We start from the raw sequence: 15,134 nt of genomic DNA on the forward strand, positions 1-15,134 counted from the left end.
GATGGCCATTGTAATCGGGTTGTAATTATTCTGGAGAATCTTTTTTGTATGCTTTCTATCCTAGCCGTGCACACGTGACAGTAGGGGGAGAAAAGAACTGAGTTCTAGGATGGATCGTACCAATGCGGCATATAACACTTTCAAACACATTGGATCTTTTATCTCTAAAGTTTACCTGATTACAAATCCTAACATCCTAATAGCTTTGGTAGTTATAGAATAGTAGTGTTCGCCAAAGGATAGTGATGAATCAAGGATCACGCCAAGATCCGCGACTGATGACGCGCGAGACAACTTTTGACTGTGTAATGAGTAACAAAAGTATAAAGTTTAAAGAGTTTCATTGCCGGCTGAATGTAATTGCGCTGGATTTATCCACACAGAGTCTTGGTTGGTTTGCCAAACACCAAGTGCTGAATAGGTTGAGATTCCTCTGGAGCGCGAAACAGTCATCAATTGACCTAACAACTGAAAAAGGTAGTAGTAGTGGAAATGTTTAACAGGTTTTGGGTTATAATCGTTAAAGTTATCTATTTATGTTTCATTCTTTTTGTTATTTGCTGTAGAATTAAACGACTAGAAATGAACGTATTAAAAATTATTGATCTTGCTCTTTCGCACAGGGTTCCACATGACGCCCAAGCTGAGCCGCATCTTCCCCGAGTCCTGCCTGCTGATCGTGGTCGGCGTCATCATCGGGGTGCTGCTGCGGTACGCCACCAACCTGCACGTGTCACCGCTGACACCGAACACGTTCTTCTTCTACATGCTGCCGCCGATCATCCTCGACGCGGGCTACTTCATGCCGAACCGCATGTTCTTCGACAACATTGGCACCATCCTGCTGATGGCCGTGATCGGTACGATATTCAATATCGCCACCATCGGCGGGTCGCTGTGGGCCTGCGGTCAAACCGGCATCTTCGGCGTCGACCTGCCGTTCCTGCACATCTTCCTCTTCTCGTCGCTGATCGCGGCCGTCGATCCGGTGGCGGTGCTCGCCGTCTTCGAGGAGATTCACGTGAACGAGGTCCTCTACATCGTGGTGTTTGGTGAATCGCTCCTGAACGATGCTGTCACGGTACGTATATGCGCGAGGGAGATTGACAGGTTAGACATTTTGGTGACACTACTAACCTACTCTCTTCTGGGTTCTCCCCCCCCCCCCCTCATATAGGTCGTTATGTATCACATGTTCGAGGTGTACAACGAGATTGGTGCTAGCGAAATCATCGCGGTCGATATCGTGTCGGGCATTGCGTCATTCTTTGTGGTCGCACTCGGCGGTACCATTATCGGTGAGTATCTGGCCATGTTCTTTTTCAAGAGTCTTGCAACAGTCAATACCCAGTGCCACGTGTCTTTAATGGTTGTTTGCGCTGGATTGTATATCCCCCACTTCTTCATTCCTCAGGTGTCATCTGGGGCTTCCTGACCGGGCTGGTGACACGGTTCACCGATCACGTGCGCGTCATCGAACCGATCTTCATCTTTGTGATGGCTTATCTGGCGTACTTGAATGCGGAAATTTTCCACATGAGCGGTATCTTGGCGTAAGTTTGAGCGTGTTTCTATCTCTAGAAGCAGTCGAGTCAATCGACACTGATTAATAATGGAGAGCGAAAAGCTGCTGCTACCATCGTAATATGATCCACGTAATCCATTATGGAGCATAGTGGTCTCATTTGTTCCTTTTCAAGAGTGCCAACTCGTTAGTACAGTGTGGAAAAAGGATGAAGGGGTGCATTTACGTAATGATAATAATGACTTCATGTGTTGCATTTGATTGCATACAATTGCAACTGAGTACAATTTGCTACAAATTACAAGTTCCAACGAAAACCTTGAACTCTTGAACACGTGTCCTACACGACCTTCTGCGTCCTTCCTTCTTCTACCGTTAGTTACTAACAATTATTCTATGTTCTTCCCACTTCCTTTCCCGTCGCTCGCAGTATCACCTTCTGTGGAATAACGATGAAAAACTACGTCGAGCAGAATGTGTCGCACAAATCACACACTACCATTAAGTATGCACTGAAAATGTTGTCCTCCTCGGCGGAAACGATCATCTTTATGTTCCTCGGCGTGGCCACTGTTAACAACAAACATGTGTGGAACACTTGGTTCGTTTTGCTGACAATAATCTTCTGTTCGGTGTATAGAATTTTAGGTACGTGTTGATAGAGGGTGGATGGGAGAACGTTACGTCGCACTATACATTATTCTCCTTTTTTCTTTCTCCTTTACCAGGTGTTTTGATACTGTCAGCGTTAGCGAATCGTTTTAGAATACACAAGCTTACTAAAGTAGATCAATTTGTTATGTCTTATGGAGGTAAGGAATGCATCTCGAACACGTGCCCTAATAACCGAAGACTGTGTCCCATCGATATATACATACATTGCTTTCAAATCCCTATTTTTAGGCCTTCGTGGAGCCGTTGCGTTCGCTTTGGTGCTGCTGGTGGACGTGAACCACATTCCGCTGCAGCCAATGTTCTTGACGACAACGATTGCGGTCGTTTACTTTACCGTGTTCCTGCAGGGTATCACCATCAAACCGCTAGTCAAAATACTGAACGTGAAGCGCTCGAGCAAGCGGAAACCGACCATGAACGAGCGCATCCATGAGCGGGTAGGTGGTGGCGGTGGTACTAGTGGTGGTGTCAAAAACTTGTTCCACCGCAGGCACTATGCTGGCATGAATCTAACCATCTCTTTTGGGTGTTTTCGCTTTCCCCAGTTTATGGATCACATGATGGCCGGCATCGAGGATATCGTGGGCAAGACGGGCAACTACAATATACGCGATAAGTTTAAGAGATTCGACAATAGGTTCATTCGTCCATTATTGATCAAGAATTTACAGGTAACAACGATACGATGCGTGTGCGGCATTAAAAATGCATGGACACACTGTGGCGCGGTTCGCTTTTAATGCGTGCGTGTTTCGATTTCTTTCTCTTCCCCCCCACCGCCAGGGTCCGGAGCCGAAGATTTTGGAAACCTACTCTAAGCTAACGATGCGCGACGCGATGGACTACATGCGGCGCAACCCATCCACCATCGGACAAATGTCTGGAACTGAATCAATGAGTGCATTATTTAGAAACTACACGTCCTACTTCGGCGGAAGGTGCGGCGCCACAATGCTCGGCACATGGTAACGGGAAACTAATTGATCGATGCATGCCCTCTCTCTTTCTCTTCTCTTCACACTCCACGTGTGTGCGTGTGTATACGTTGTTTTGTTTGATTTAATTTTCTTTTGATTATTTTGTTTCCTTCTCAACTCACTGTTACTGGTTTGGCACTCTCGCTGGCTGGAGACGTCCTGGCAGTGCTCAACACCCGATTGGTATCGGATATCTTGGGGTTTTTTTTCTGTTTGTTTATATTCTCCCCTGTACACGTTGAAGTACTGCGCTAAAGTGTGCTTTTTGCGTGTAACATTTGCTAGCTCGTAGTGTTTTGTCCCCACAGCAGCGCTCTGCCAGTAATAGCTCCGTTAAACAGCGTTCGAACCCAATTTTGCGGCAAATTGTGTAATATATTCACTGCACTTATAGCATCTGTTTTCAAATTGCGCAGCAAAACCATAGCAAATCAACAGTGCTGTGCTATAAACTGTACACTTGTGCAATGGCTCGAACTGAGCATTTCAGCTTATCTTAAGTACACGTTATCTTTAGTTTGAAGTACATGCATCTTTTTATTAGTTTCGTATTGTTGGTGTAGAGTGTGCCAGTGTTGATTGTTCCCTGCTAGGATCGTGTGGATCATTATTAACCTGTCGCTCTTTCAATCTATACCACGTTTCCCATCAATCCTGCGATTGCGTTCCACAGCCCTAGCTTTACGAACCTGGAAAATTCGACCCGTAACCTGGACATGCAGGAGCTGGACTACAATCCCTCGAAGAAAGACTTAACGGATGCCAAAATACATCATCTGCTGTCGGAAGAGCTTAAACCGTACCGCCGGGTGAGTAGATTGTGGAGGGGTTTTTGTTTTCGATTGCGTACGCATGGAACCGACGGTTCCGACTTTCGTTTCGTTGCACCAAAGTCATTCCATGCACTTACCGGTCACTGCGTTGACTGTACTCCATCGCTCTTACCGCTCAAGGATGTCTATCAAAATTTTGCCTTATCATAATATTTTGCCCATACATAAAACGATTGGATGCAAATATAAACCCGCAATAGGGTTTTTATTCGTTGCGACTTTGAGTATAGGGAGTTAAGGGAAGAATACAATTGAAAACACTTTCACAACACACGTAGATGCTTGTTTTTTTCTTTATCATGCTAGTGTTGTACGTTAAACACGGACACAAAAAGGTAATCTGCTAGGACTGCAACACAACCTGCAAAACCTGCGAACCTGTTCCAGCTAGAAGTTACTGCCCTCTTCTCTGCCACCCCAACCCCAATCCGTGTAGATATGCCGTCTCCTCCGACAGTACAGTTAGCACTTCATCCCCACTCATCCCTTATCCATTATTTGTGTTCTTCGTTTCATTCGATTCGATGCCGAATTGCGCAGACCATACTCACACACATTACCCACCATTTACTTTCATCCAATATTTGCGCACCCCTTTGGTAGATGTTTTAAAACTCCAAAATTGGTCCGCGTATGCTGACAGCAATTCACATAATGAAACTTTTTTTCTTTTCTTTTCTTTCCTATTCGTCGCCGTGTGTGTGTGCGCGTATTCAACAAAATGTGTTTCAAATCGCTTCCATATCTCTCGAACCAATTGTGCGCTTCTGTCTGAACAAACAAAACTCAATCAAACTCATTGCGCTACGCAATTTCGTACATTGTCAAATATTTATCTCCTACCATCATGTCGGTGTGGCGGCATTGGAATACAAAAATCAAACGAAACACTGTATTCGGCATCCGCCATATTTTACACCGCCATACATCGCTTCCATATTTGGGTGTTTCAACAACGCGCGAATACAACCATCATGCAATAAAACGCAAACCCGAATCATCGCCGGTACTGAACGAATCAAACATCCTGACCTATAAACTGTTTCCCGCTCTTCCCAAAAAAAAACCCCGAAACCTTACATCCACCGAACCTGGATCAAATGAACAAAACAACATGTATCGCAAATTTACCCTTTTGCCATAAAAAACAAAACAACACCAAACTTTGGGGGCAAACCATACTTGAAACGCTTCTACAATGATCGAAACATGCGCTCCAAACATTGCCATCATTGCCTTCTCATGCTAAAACCTCCTACTTGCGCAAACGAAAAACAAATCAAAACCAAAATCTTGAACTCGAAGGCTTCACTACATACGGTACGAAAACATTAAATGATCTCGTTTTATTTTCTTTTAATTTCCTAACGTGCTAACTTTATGTTTACCTACTGCTACTGTCACTACTACTACTGTCCGTTATTGCTGTGTCTCGGTGCGCAATGCCCCGAACGATTTGGTTTTGTGGTTTTTGTCCCATTTAACTTTCACACTTTCATACTTTTGTGTTGTCTTTCTTTTTGCAATTTCAACCATACATTCCGTTACAAAACCATTCACATTTTCCCTTTGTTTACCGATTTTTTGTTTTGCGTTTCTGTTCCGGTGAGCGTCACTTCAAAACACTAATCTAGCCATTTTTCTCTGTACGTGTTTCTTTTTTGTATCCTTCCGTGTATGTGACTGTGCGTGCTGCATACCTTTTTCTATGTGTTCTCTTCTGTATATGTGTGTGTGTGTGTCTGTGTGTTGTGTGTACTCACTATTCCTAACACATAATCGCGTGAACGCGTTCTGGGCTTTGGATCCTGTACCACCCTGTACCCGATCTCGCACATCTTTCGGCGATGACCCTGAAGCAAGTGAAGGTGCGATCTGTTTTCATTGTTTCTTCAACCAAACTGTTATCCTTTTCTCTCTATACGATAAGATGTTTCATTTTTCTTCTGCTATCTGTGTAGCTTCCATCTAAAACTCCCAGATGTGCTTGTGTGTTTGCGTGATGTATTGCGCATTTTATGATTTATTTCTTGATTTTACATTACCTGTAAATACTTTATTGTAAAATATATTTGTATTTTATGTGTAATGGGATCCTTGCGCAACTGTACATTTATGCTTGCAAATGTATCCAAATTATCCTAGGATCCTAGGTTTATGTTTCTTTATGTTATGAAACACAAGTTTCAATGAATGTAACATGTAGCACTTCTCTTCTTTTAGTTCCCTCCAAATGAACTTTGAACTTGCAACTTTTAATGAACGTGTTTAGTTTGAAAACAAAGAACTCCGGGAATGTTTTCCAACAATTTTGTTCGGTGTGGAACAAAACAAATCCAGTCCCGTCTGCAAACAGTAGAACAAGTAGAGTAGTTAATTAAAAACTTCATCTTACATTTGTACATATCCTTTCATTTTCCATCTGGGCAAAACAGCTGGATAAAATGTTATATCATGTATAATTAAATTGTTCGCATACTCTTTAATGATTGTATTTTTTTTTGTCAAATTGTTAAATATTGTACAAATAGTGTACGTTCCCGTTGATGTTACAATTGGTACAGTTAGACACTGTAGCAGTGTTTCGTTTGTCTTTAAGTCCCGTGCTTCTAACGGCTGTGTTTGTCTTTCGCTTATTGTGATATCGGTGTGAAGGGGTCAAAGTAAAAACTCACATATTATATTTAGCTAAAATGAAGCACTCTTTCCCTCACCCAAACATGAACCCGAAAAGAATGTTTTGGCATGTCTGTTCTGAAACGAAAAAAGAAAAAAAACTGCACTTTATAACAATCTAACACCTAATGGAAGACCTCGTGTAACGGGAAGAAGGAAAATCAACTAGCATTTTGATCGAAGTTCGCAAACAATACATTTCTGTTACATTACTTTTGCTCGAGATAATAGTACCTTGTGTCGTGTTCGTTTATGTACTGTCGTGTTTAAGCCATTTTTCGAATGTCAGCTGTATTGAGCGAGATAGAGCCAGGAAACGGACAGTTTTCCTTAAGCGAACCGTTTACGGGCGGACGTTACTAACCGTTGTTCCGTTCTCCTTTCCGCAGCATCGAAGACTTAGCTACAGCCGGCACGCTGTTGACGATCGGGATCTATCAACACAGGTAATGAACGTGGACGCCGCCCCGATGGAGTTCAAATGCAGTGTGTTTAACGCTTTCTTTTTTTCCACTCGTTTTAGGTCAACTATAAAATGCAGATGAACATACGCCGTATGATTAGTGAGAAAAAGCATCACAAGCGCAGCAAACGTGTGAAGGTATGGCATCCCATGCGGTTTGCCCGCACTGTTTGCATTTAATTCAACTCTTTTTTTTTGTTTTTGGTTTTAATTCACAACCCATGGTGGGGTACCCAGGATGGCAAGCAGCAGAACCACGTCTCGTTCCCCGAGTTTGTGCAGAACGGATCCGCAAAACAGTTTGCGAACGGTACGAATGATATCGTTATGACTAATGATACAATTACGATTACTACCGACTACCACCATCCACCACCACCACAACCACTAGAACCACCACTAACCGATCAAGACAATCGCAAAAAAAGTAAACGAAAACATTCTCACAGTCTTAACAAGTACCGTAGATTAGAAATAGGTAAAAATGCAGCTCATTCCTATTATCGTAAGCGTATTTTTGGCCGTTGTTTTCTACGTTGTGTACTTTTCGATGTGTCTCGTTTGTTTTACCTTACGATTTATCGTTGTCTCTCTTTCGCTCTCTCTCTCTCTCTCTGTTTCTGTGTCCTTATCGAAATCGAAATCTTTTTTTATGAATTATTTGTCTAATCATTTATCAATTTGATGTTTCTTGATATTTTTCTGTTTTTTTTGTGCACTCTTTTATCTCTTTTATATTTCCTCTGTACTGTTGATGTATTTCTTTACAATTTAATTTATTAGATACGTGTTTGTCACACAAAGAAGCACAAAATTATGCATTGATTCTTATAATTGGTGTTTTAAAATAATTAATATATTATTTTAAATTAAGTTTCTTAGCCAGATTGTGCTGTCTTCCGTAATAGTGCTCGTACTGTTTTGTCATATTTGATTGTATTGCAATTTATGCAAAAGTATGAGTAGTCTGTGTAGCTTCTTGAATATATTGAACCATTGCACGATTCGTAAGACCAAATTATAAACAACCCGCCGTACAGGGAGGAGCGTGGTGTAAGGATTTACTTTTTTTGTGATATATCTAACCCATTCATTCATTCACTTTCACTATCTCTCTTTCTTCAAATTGATGTATTTTATTTATAATGTCAACCATAAAGACTCCTTTTGTTGGCTTCAATCCCTACCTAAGAGCACCTTTCGGATCCATTTGCAATGGAAATTGCTAAATTTCACATACCATTCTTCTCAGTTTCATCAGACTAAAACTAACTCACAATAGATTGGTCGTGCTTTCGTGTAGAAATTCATATGTTTCGCACCACTGCCGTGTGCTGAGTGTTGGCCGTGTTGTTTAAACGTGTCCTGGTTGTTTTGTTTCTACAGATTACATCAACGAAGTGCTGCACGAAGACAACGAGGATGAAGAAAGACAGGCGGCGGGACCGTCGGAAGACTGGGACGGAGGTGGCCTAACGTTTACCGCCAAGTCATCGCGTAAGTGTTCACTCACTCACATCCCTGTTGGGTTCACTCTGGTTCACTCTTTTCTTTTTACATGTCAAAGTTTGATTGTTACCGTGTGGTGAGATTCTTCTTATTGAAGGACGAAGATGTTGTCCTCTTATGCTACCGTCAGCAACATGTGTCTCTCTCTCTCTCTCTTCCTTCTCCTTTTGTTCGAGTACATGCGACCAATCGTGTGTAGTTTATAGCATCCGTTTTGTGTTTGTGTAAAATCTCTTCTTCTACCGTTTCTGCTTGGTATCTTCTACTATTTACTATCTCTTCTCCTTTCTTCCCTGATCTTTCCTATTAGATTGTAATGCTGGACCTATTTTCTGTAAATTTTCCAGTTGGTTTTTTGTGTGTACTGATTAGTCTATTGGTTTTGACGATAGGAAAGCCGTACCATTACAGGATTTTCCAGCGGTTCTCAATAGTTGTGGGACTATTCTTTGACTCTTTATTATGGGAAATGAACTTAATATGATGGAAACTGGACTCTATAGCACCCTTTTTGGACAGGCTTCTTGGATTTGTCCTTAAGTTACATGAAGTTCATTTCACACAAGAAGGAGTCAATAGTCTCCCACAGCCGTGAGAATTCCTGGAAAACCCTGTATTTTGTGGTGTTAGAAAGAGCGGACCAATTTCGGCTAGGATTAATTTAGTTATGAATGAAACAAAGTTCAAATTGTTCGAACTACTACTTTGCCCACCGGTCGATTCGTATTTGCACGTGATTTTCGTGTAGTGTTATTGGCAATTGGTTTTACGGAAGGGACATAGTTATGAAACTCTCCATTGTAGTTATTTCTTCCCAAAAAAAGATATTAAATTTTCTTAAAACAGTTCTTTTTGCTTCAATTTTGATCAAGTGTCTCCCTAATCCGTGTCACGATGTTTGTGTGTGTGTGTGTTTTATTCTTTCGTTTGCTATTTCTATCTGTCTGTCTGTCTCTTCTTCTAGCCGAATCGCCGGCTGTAAGTGTAAAGCAATCGCTCACCGGCGGAGGCGACCGTGGTGCAAGTAAGCCAACCGCCACTTCTTCTACTACTACTACTACTACCGCTAACAACAACAACAACAGCTCGCTGATCGCACACATTACAAGCCTGCCCGGGTTTGATCCCACCAAGGCACGCATTGTGAAGCACTACACGAGCAAGTTTGCCTCCTCGTCCTCCGATCCTTCCACCTCGTGCCCGTCCGGCAATCACCCCACCACCCACAGTCACCCCGAGTCCCACAGTAAAGCCAATAGAAACACCCTCACACTCAACACGTACAACAACAACAGTAACTTCAGCATCAGTTCCGCCTCCGACCGGGAACGGATCACGCCGACGGCGGCCGAATCGTTCCTCCCCTGGCGCAGGGACCGATCCTATCAGACCTTCGGTATGTGTGTGTGTGTGTCCGGCCCGTACGCAACATTGGCCTACCTACGCAACACTGCTGCCTCCCCCTTGGACCACCCCCTTCCCCCCTCTGCCCCCCCTTACATATACACACAAACTTGTGTTTCTTTTTTTTTGTCTGCAAGACTCTCTCTCTCTCTCTTTATCTCTCTTGCGATCTATCTCTCACGTTTGCAAGTTGCGCTGCAAGCTTTATCCCCTTGTATATCCTTTTGTTGTCATGTTTGATTGTTTGTTTGTTTTTGTTTTATTGTTGTTTCAATGTGATCTTTCGTTCGCTCGTTATAAAAAGGAGAGCAAAGCAAGATCAGAAGCGAATCAGAGCTGTTTCGGTTACTAATCTGTTGCGTAGCTGTGCGCGATTTTTTCTTTCTTTTCAATTTTCAGTTGTTTAAAGCTTTTGGGTTAATTTTCGGTTCGTCTTTATTATACCCTCACCCCCCCACTGCCTCTCACTCCCCCTCGCATAGGCTGAAACGTTTAGCTCCTTAGGAGATTGCAAGCAGAACGTTCGTTATTAGCTTTGTTTGTTTGTTGTACATTTTCATTCGAATGTGTAAGCGTTCGATCGTTCCGCTCGGAGCGGTCCGGTAAGTTTTGCGGAGCTGCTTGCTCCCCGTTGCGTTTGGTTGGTTCTCTAGTTACTACTTAGTGAAAACACTCGTATACACACACACATACATTATTTGCATGACTGGTTGCAATTGTTACAAAACTAAATTATTTTTGGTTCAGGTTTTTTGTTTCTTCCTTTATTTTTATGATTATTGTCTACTTACATTCGGACTGACGCATTGTACAAACTCTTAACACTTTGCTACCCGAGCGATCAGATGTACTTAAAACCTTTTTGCGGTCTCTCGTTTTGATGAGAAACAACAAAACACTCAACACATACACACACACGCACATAGACAGACACACGCTAAGAAGCTCACGAGTGTGCGGAAAGCTTCTATAATATGCGGCTGCGGAACCATTGCGGAAACTAGCTCCGCAAGAACGGTCCCGACGGATGACACTGAACTCACTGTTGTATGTTGCTCAGCTCCGTTCACACACACACACACACGCACACTGTCCTATCTTCACATCACCCGTCACACCACCCATCGGACACGCGTCGTTTTGTGCGCTTCTATGCACCTATGCCACCTATACGATTGTTGTAGAGTTGTTTCTGTATATTGTTTTCAGATTATTTAAATCTTTTTTATTTCTTTGAGTTCATATCGATGTCGTCGTTGTTGTTGTTGTTGTTGTTTTCTGTCGTTCTGGATGAAAATTCACTTTGCCTATAATTTCGTAGCGTTTTCAGCATGGAGGGGAAATTGTTCCAAATGCCGCCTTATTTTGTGCTATTTATTTCCATTGGAAACAGTTCTCTAGTATTTTTGTTTGTTTGTTTGTTGGAGTGTTTTTATTCCCTGTAGAGCCATTAGGCATTGAATGCATGGAAAAAGCACATTAATCATGCGTTTTACTTCTCGTCTCTCTTTTTTTTAAATTCGCAACCATTCATAATTCGCCATATGCCACGAACAACACAGTTGACGAGAGAGGTGCGGCAAAGGAAGATAAGCGATTCTCGCGAGAGTCACGCTTTTTGGAGTGTAAGTATCATCCATGGAGCATATTCGTCCGTGTCCTGTTTTAAAATTACACTGTTTCTCCCCCTCTGTTTTTAGCGGAGCAACGTGTCGCTACGCCGACCGCGATCGAGTCCGTCCTGCCCTGGAAGCGGGTGGACGAGAGTGACGATAATGGTGCTATCAAACAGAACGAATTCCCCTCGTGGGCTTCGAACAAGGAGTATCTAGCTTACAATTCACCAAGTGCAACATTTTTGGGTAAGTCTCGTGCGTTAGAACTCGATTCTCCTCCTACGCCCCCTCTCACCGGTGAAGGTCGTTCCCCGGTCGCTCTTCCCCTCGAGCTAGAAAGGTAATGAAGGAAGGTGTACCTTACACAACCAAGGAGCGGTTTTACTCCTTCCCGCCGTTTAGTCTCTTTATCTAAATGCCCCTTCAATTGTTAGCGCACACAGCGTAGGTAAAAAAAGAGGAAAATGGTTTGATAGCTCTCGCCAACACTCATGCCTCATGCTCCTCTACCCCCCTTTCTTCCCAACAAATCGCATATTTCCAACGCGACAGGGCGCTAGAATGCAATTGGAATTTTTCAAATTCGGCGCTTCCAGCTGCAGTTTGTAGATTTCATTGTACCCACCCGGAAAAAAAACAAGTTTTGTGTTTGCATGGCGACTCCGAAGTGCGCTACATACGGCAGACTGTATGTAGAACCGTTTTCCTTATTTCTAAATTTTTTATTTCAATATTGTTTCGTTTGAATTTGTGTTGAGTATTTAAGTATTTGTTTACCATATGCACCACCACATCTCTCCCAATCTTCATAAAGACACAGCATTGGACAGCGGTCGATAAAATTTTTGGTATCTCTCTCATACAGTAGTAGTAGCTCATTTCACGTTTTTAAACAAACCACCACAAAAACGCAAACAAACGCCAAACCTGCCACCTATGGTATAAAATTAAAAGAAATTGTCTTACATCGTTCCCTAAAAAAGCAAATGGAAGAGTATTATGCTATTTTACATTCTGGCCTTAGATTGTTATTCAGCACATCGCTTTCTTGTTTGTGCCGCCCTATTTGTTTTGATCGAGTCGAGTTTAATTTACACCGATGCACAACCAACACCACCGTGAGCAGTTTCTGTTAATGTCCTTTATTTTTGTACTAGAGTTATTTCCCCCCACCACCAATGCGGAAACCTCAAGGTGTTTTTCTCCTTTTAGCTCTAATTCTAATGTGTATTTTCGCACTCTTAAATGTCAACAATCTTCATCGTTTTTTGTCAGTACTTCCTATCGCTCTCTATCTCTCTATCAGACAACATATTGCTTCCACGTGTACCATGTGCGCTCATGTTTACGATCATTGCCGTTTTCTAAGTGTAATAATTGTGTAAATATAGAGGTACGTGCATGAGCGAATGAAATGATATCTCGATGTTAACAGGCTCACCAGCACGGCACCATCAAGAGTGTACGTGGAAAGTAGTACGCGCCTACTATTGCTACCGCCGCTTTCAAAACGATACGTACTAACGCTGCTGTCTATAGCCTCATGAATCAATCGTTAGTCAACTCTTCTACTATCGTTCTCTCCCTCTCTTTCACTATCTATTTCCGTATCCTTCTCTCTCTCTCTGTCTTTTGAATTTGCTTCACACCGTCACGAATTTGCACTGGCGCGAGTGCAGTTTTTGTGTTTCATTGTTTCGGAGAAGTGTTTTTTTCCGACAAGATTCCCAATTTTTCCAATTTGTTTTGAGCCGTGTTGGTTCATGTTTTTTGTTGGTTAAACTATATTGATAGTTTTGGCTTCTTGTCTTGGTGTTTTGTTTTTTTCCGTAGGGATGATTTGTCCCATCCACAGCCCCACTTCTCTTTGACCGAACCAATGCATTTGCATTTGAAAGTTTCGTTCTTTGCCACAGCAAACTGTTGAAGTTGTTTCATCCGTTTCAAAAGCAGAAAAAAGCTCCCTCTCACTTGCCCTCGAGTGATCTTCCTTTACGTTTCCGCCGTTTTAGTTTAGTGTACTTTCTTCTCTAGATTCATATAATTTCTGCATCCCGCGCATTAGCTTGCACCTAACCGCATTTTTTTTATCATCTATCCGTGCCTTTCCCCCGTATGGTTTCTCTTTCTCTCTTTACACGATGATCCACCAACCACCACCAACACCATCACCGCCAACACCACGATCGACGACAAAAACCGAAAAAAAAATTACACACACCCACACGCACACAAAAAAATCCTCTGCAATCCATCAACACTGCTGCCGTTCGATGTGTGTGCCGCTGGTGTGACCGCTGGCAATATTTAACGGGGCAACTGGTGCGATCCTATTTGAACACGTTACTCTGCTACCCGATCCTGCTCCTTATCCTGTTCAAATGTGCACCGCCTCGTGCGCCTCCAAATGTGTGCTGTGTTGTGCTGTGTGTGTGTTTGTACGTGCGCCACTCTGTTGTTTTGCTCAATCGTGAACTTGCGCCACCAAAAACGAAAACAAATGGGGGAAAAAACTCCACCCCAAACCTCACCTCCCCACCTACCCACACACATACACACACACACAGGTGGCTTAACGCAACCTAAACAGGCTAAGTCCGTAATAGGTCTGTTCCGGCGGGAGAGTTCCGGCTCCGGTGGGGTCGTCATCGGCGGCGTGACGGATTCCGAGACCTCGACCCCGGTGGCGGCGACGACACCGGTCGGCCGGATGGCGGCCGTCCCGAAGGACAAGCGGTCGGCCTCGATCGCCGGCTACATCACGATCGATGGCGGCGACACGGCCGGCAACCCGATGCTGGATCCGCTCGGCATTTCCCGGGCGGGGCCGCACGCGACCGCCTTCCCGGTTACCGCCAGCCATCGGCGCAACAACCGCCGTGGCTCGATGCTGGAGCTAAGCGGGTAAGTGTTTGGATGTGCTTTTTTTCTCTTTCTACTATTAATCCTCCCCGCCCCACCCCTCCCCACTTTCCCCTTTGTACTGTCCCCACCCCTTCTACTGTATATGCAATATTTCCCTTTTTTATGAGCGCCTTTAATGTGCGACTTGGAACCAATTTCAGAGATTATTTTTGCGTTCTACTATTTAGCCCATTTTAATTGGCACTATTTGAATTTTGATTTATTTTAAATTTTGTACCCCGAAATTATACGTTTGTTATAAAAAGCGGTAAGAAAATGTATCGCCAATTGCCAAAAAAAGGCCCCAACAAACGCCCACCTCAATGGAAATTGGGTTGACCTTTTTTAAGTAATTTTCTTTCCACATAAAATAACAAAAAAAAAATTAAATTTGCTTTGCATGTCTTTTTAAATTTAGATGAAACAGATAAAAAAACATATCTGAGCGTGTGTTGTTCAGTAAGTTTGTGACTGTTGATTTTAATCCATCTCTTTACTCAAGTATGGCTGTGATTGTGCGATCGCGCGCGCCCCGTCGTGTGTGTGCGTGTG

The 15,134-nt window shown here is 43.0% G+C and overlaps 1 protein-coding gene across 29 annotated transcripts in view; it reads left to right on the plus strand.

Moving 5' to 3' along the window:
* The window catches only part of LOC1279995 (sodium/hydrogen exchanger 3), a 56,911-nt gene that overhangs the window by 30,816 nt on the left and 10,961 nt on the right, over positions 1–15,134 (plus strand). For 10 of the 29 annotated variants that reach the window (XM_061660032.1, XM_061660030.1, XM_061660026.1 and 7 more), the window contains exons 4-21: positions 624–1,081; positions 1,178–1,298; positions 1,415–1,553; positions 1,956–2,173; positions 2,254–2,337; positions 2,429–2,637; positions 2,746–2,871; positions 2,984–3,165; positions 3,851–3,986; positions 5,316–5,330; positions 7,076–7,132; positions 7,210–7,287; positions 7,387–7,459; positions 8,536–8,646; positions 9,623–10,054; positions 11,625–11,687; positions 11,763–11,924; positions 14,246–14,582. In XM_061660032.1, the coding sequence (XP_061516016.1) occupies positions 624–1,081; positions 1,178–1,298; positions 1,415–1,553; positions 1,956–2,173; positions 2,254–2,337; positions 2,429–2,637; positions 2,746–2,871; positions 2,984–3,165; positions 3,851–3,986; positions 5,316–5,330; positions 7,076–7,132; positions 7,210–7,287; positions 7,387–7,459; positions 8,536–8,646; positions 9,623–10,054; positions 11,625–11,687; positions 11,763–11,924; positions 14,246–14,582 (3,001 nt within the window). The remainder of the gene's footprint in view (positions 1–623; positions 1,082–1,177; positions 1,299–1,414; positions 1,554–1,955; positions 2,174–2,253; positions 2,338–2,428; positions 2,638–2,745; positions 2,872–2,983; positions 3,166–3,850; positions 3,987–5,315; positions 5,331–7,075; positions 7,133–7,209; positions 7,288–7,386; positions 7,460–8,535; positions 8,647–9,622; positions 10,055–11,624; positions 11,688–11,762; positions 11,925–14,245; positions 14,583–15,134) is intronic. The other 19 variants (XM_061660052.1, XM_061660047.1, XM_061660048.1 and 16 more) reach the window with 8 other exon arrangements.

The sequence above is a fragment of the Anopheles gambiae genome, chromosome 3, assembly GCF_943734735.2.
Source record: "Anopheles gambiae chromosome 3, idAnoGambNW_F1_1, whole genome shotgun sequence".
Classification (NCBI taxonomy): Eukaryota; Metazoa; Arthropoda; class Insecta; order Diptera; family Culicidae; genus Anopheles; species Anopheles gambiae.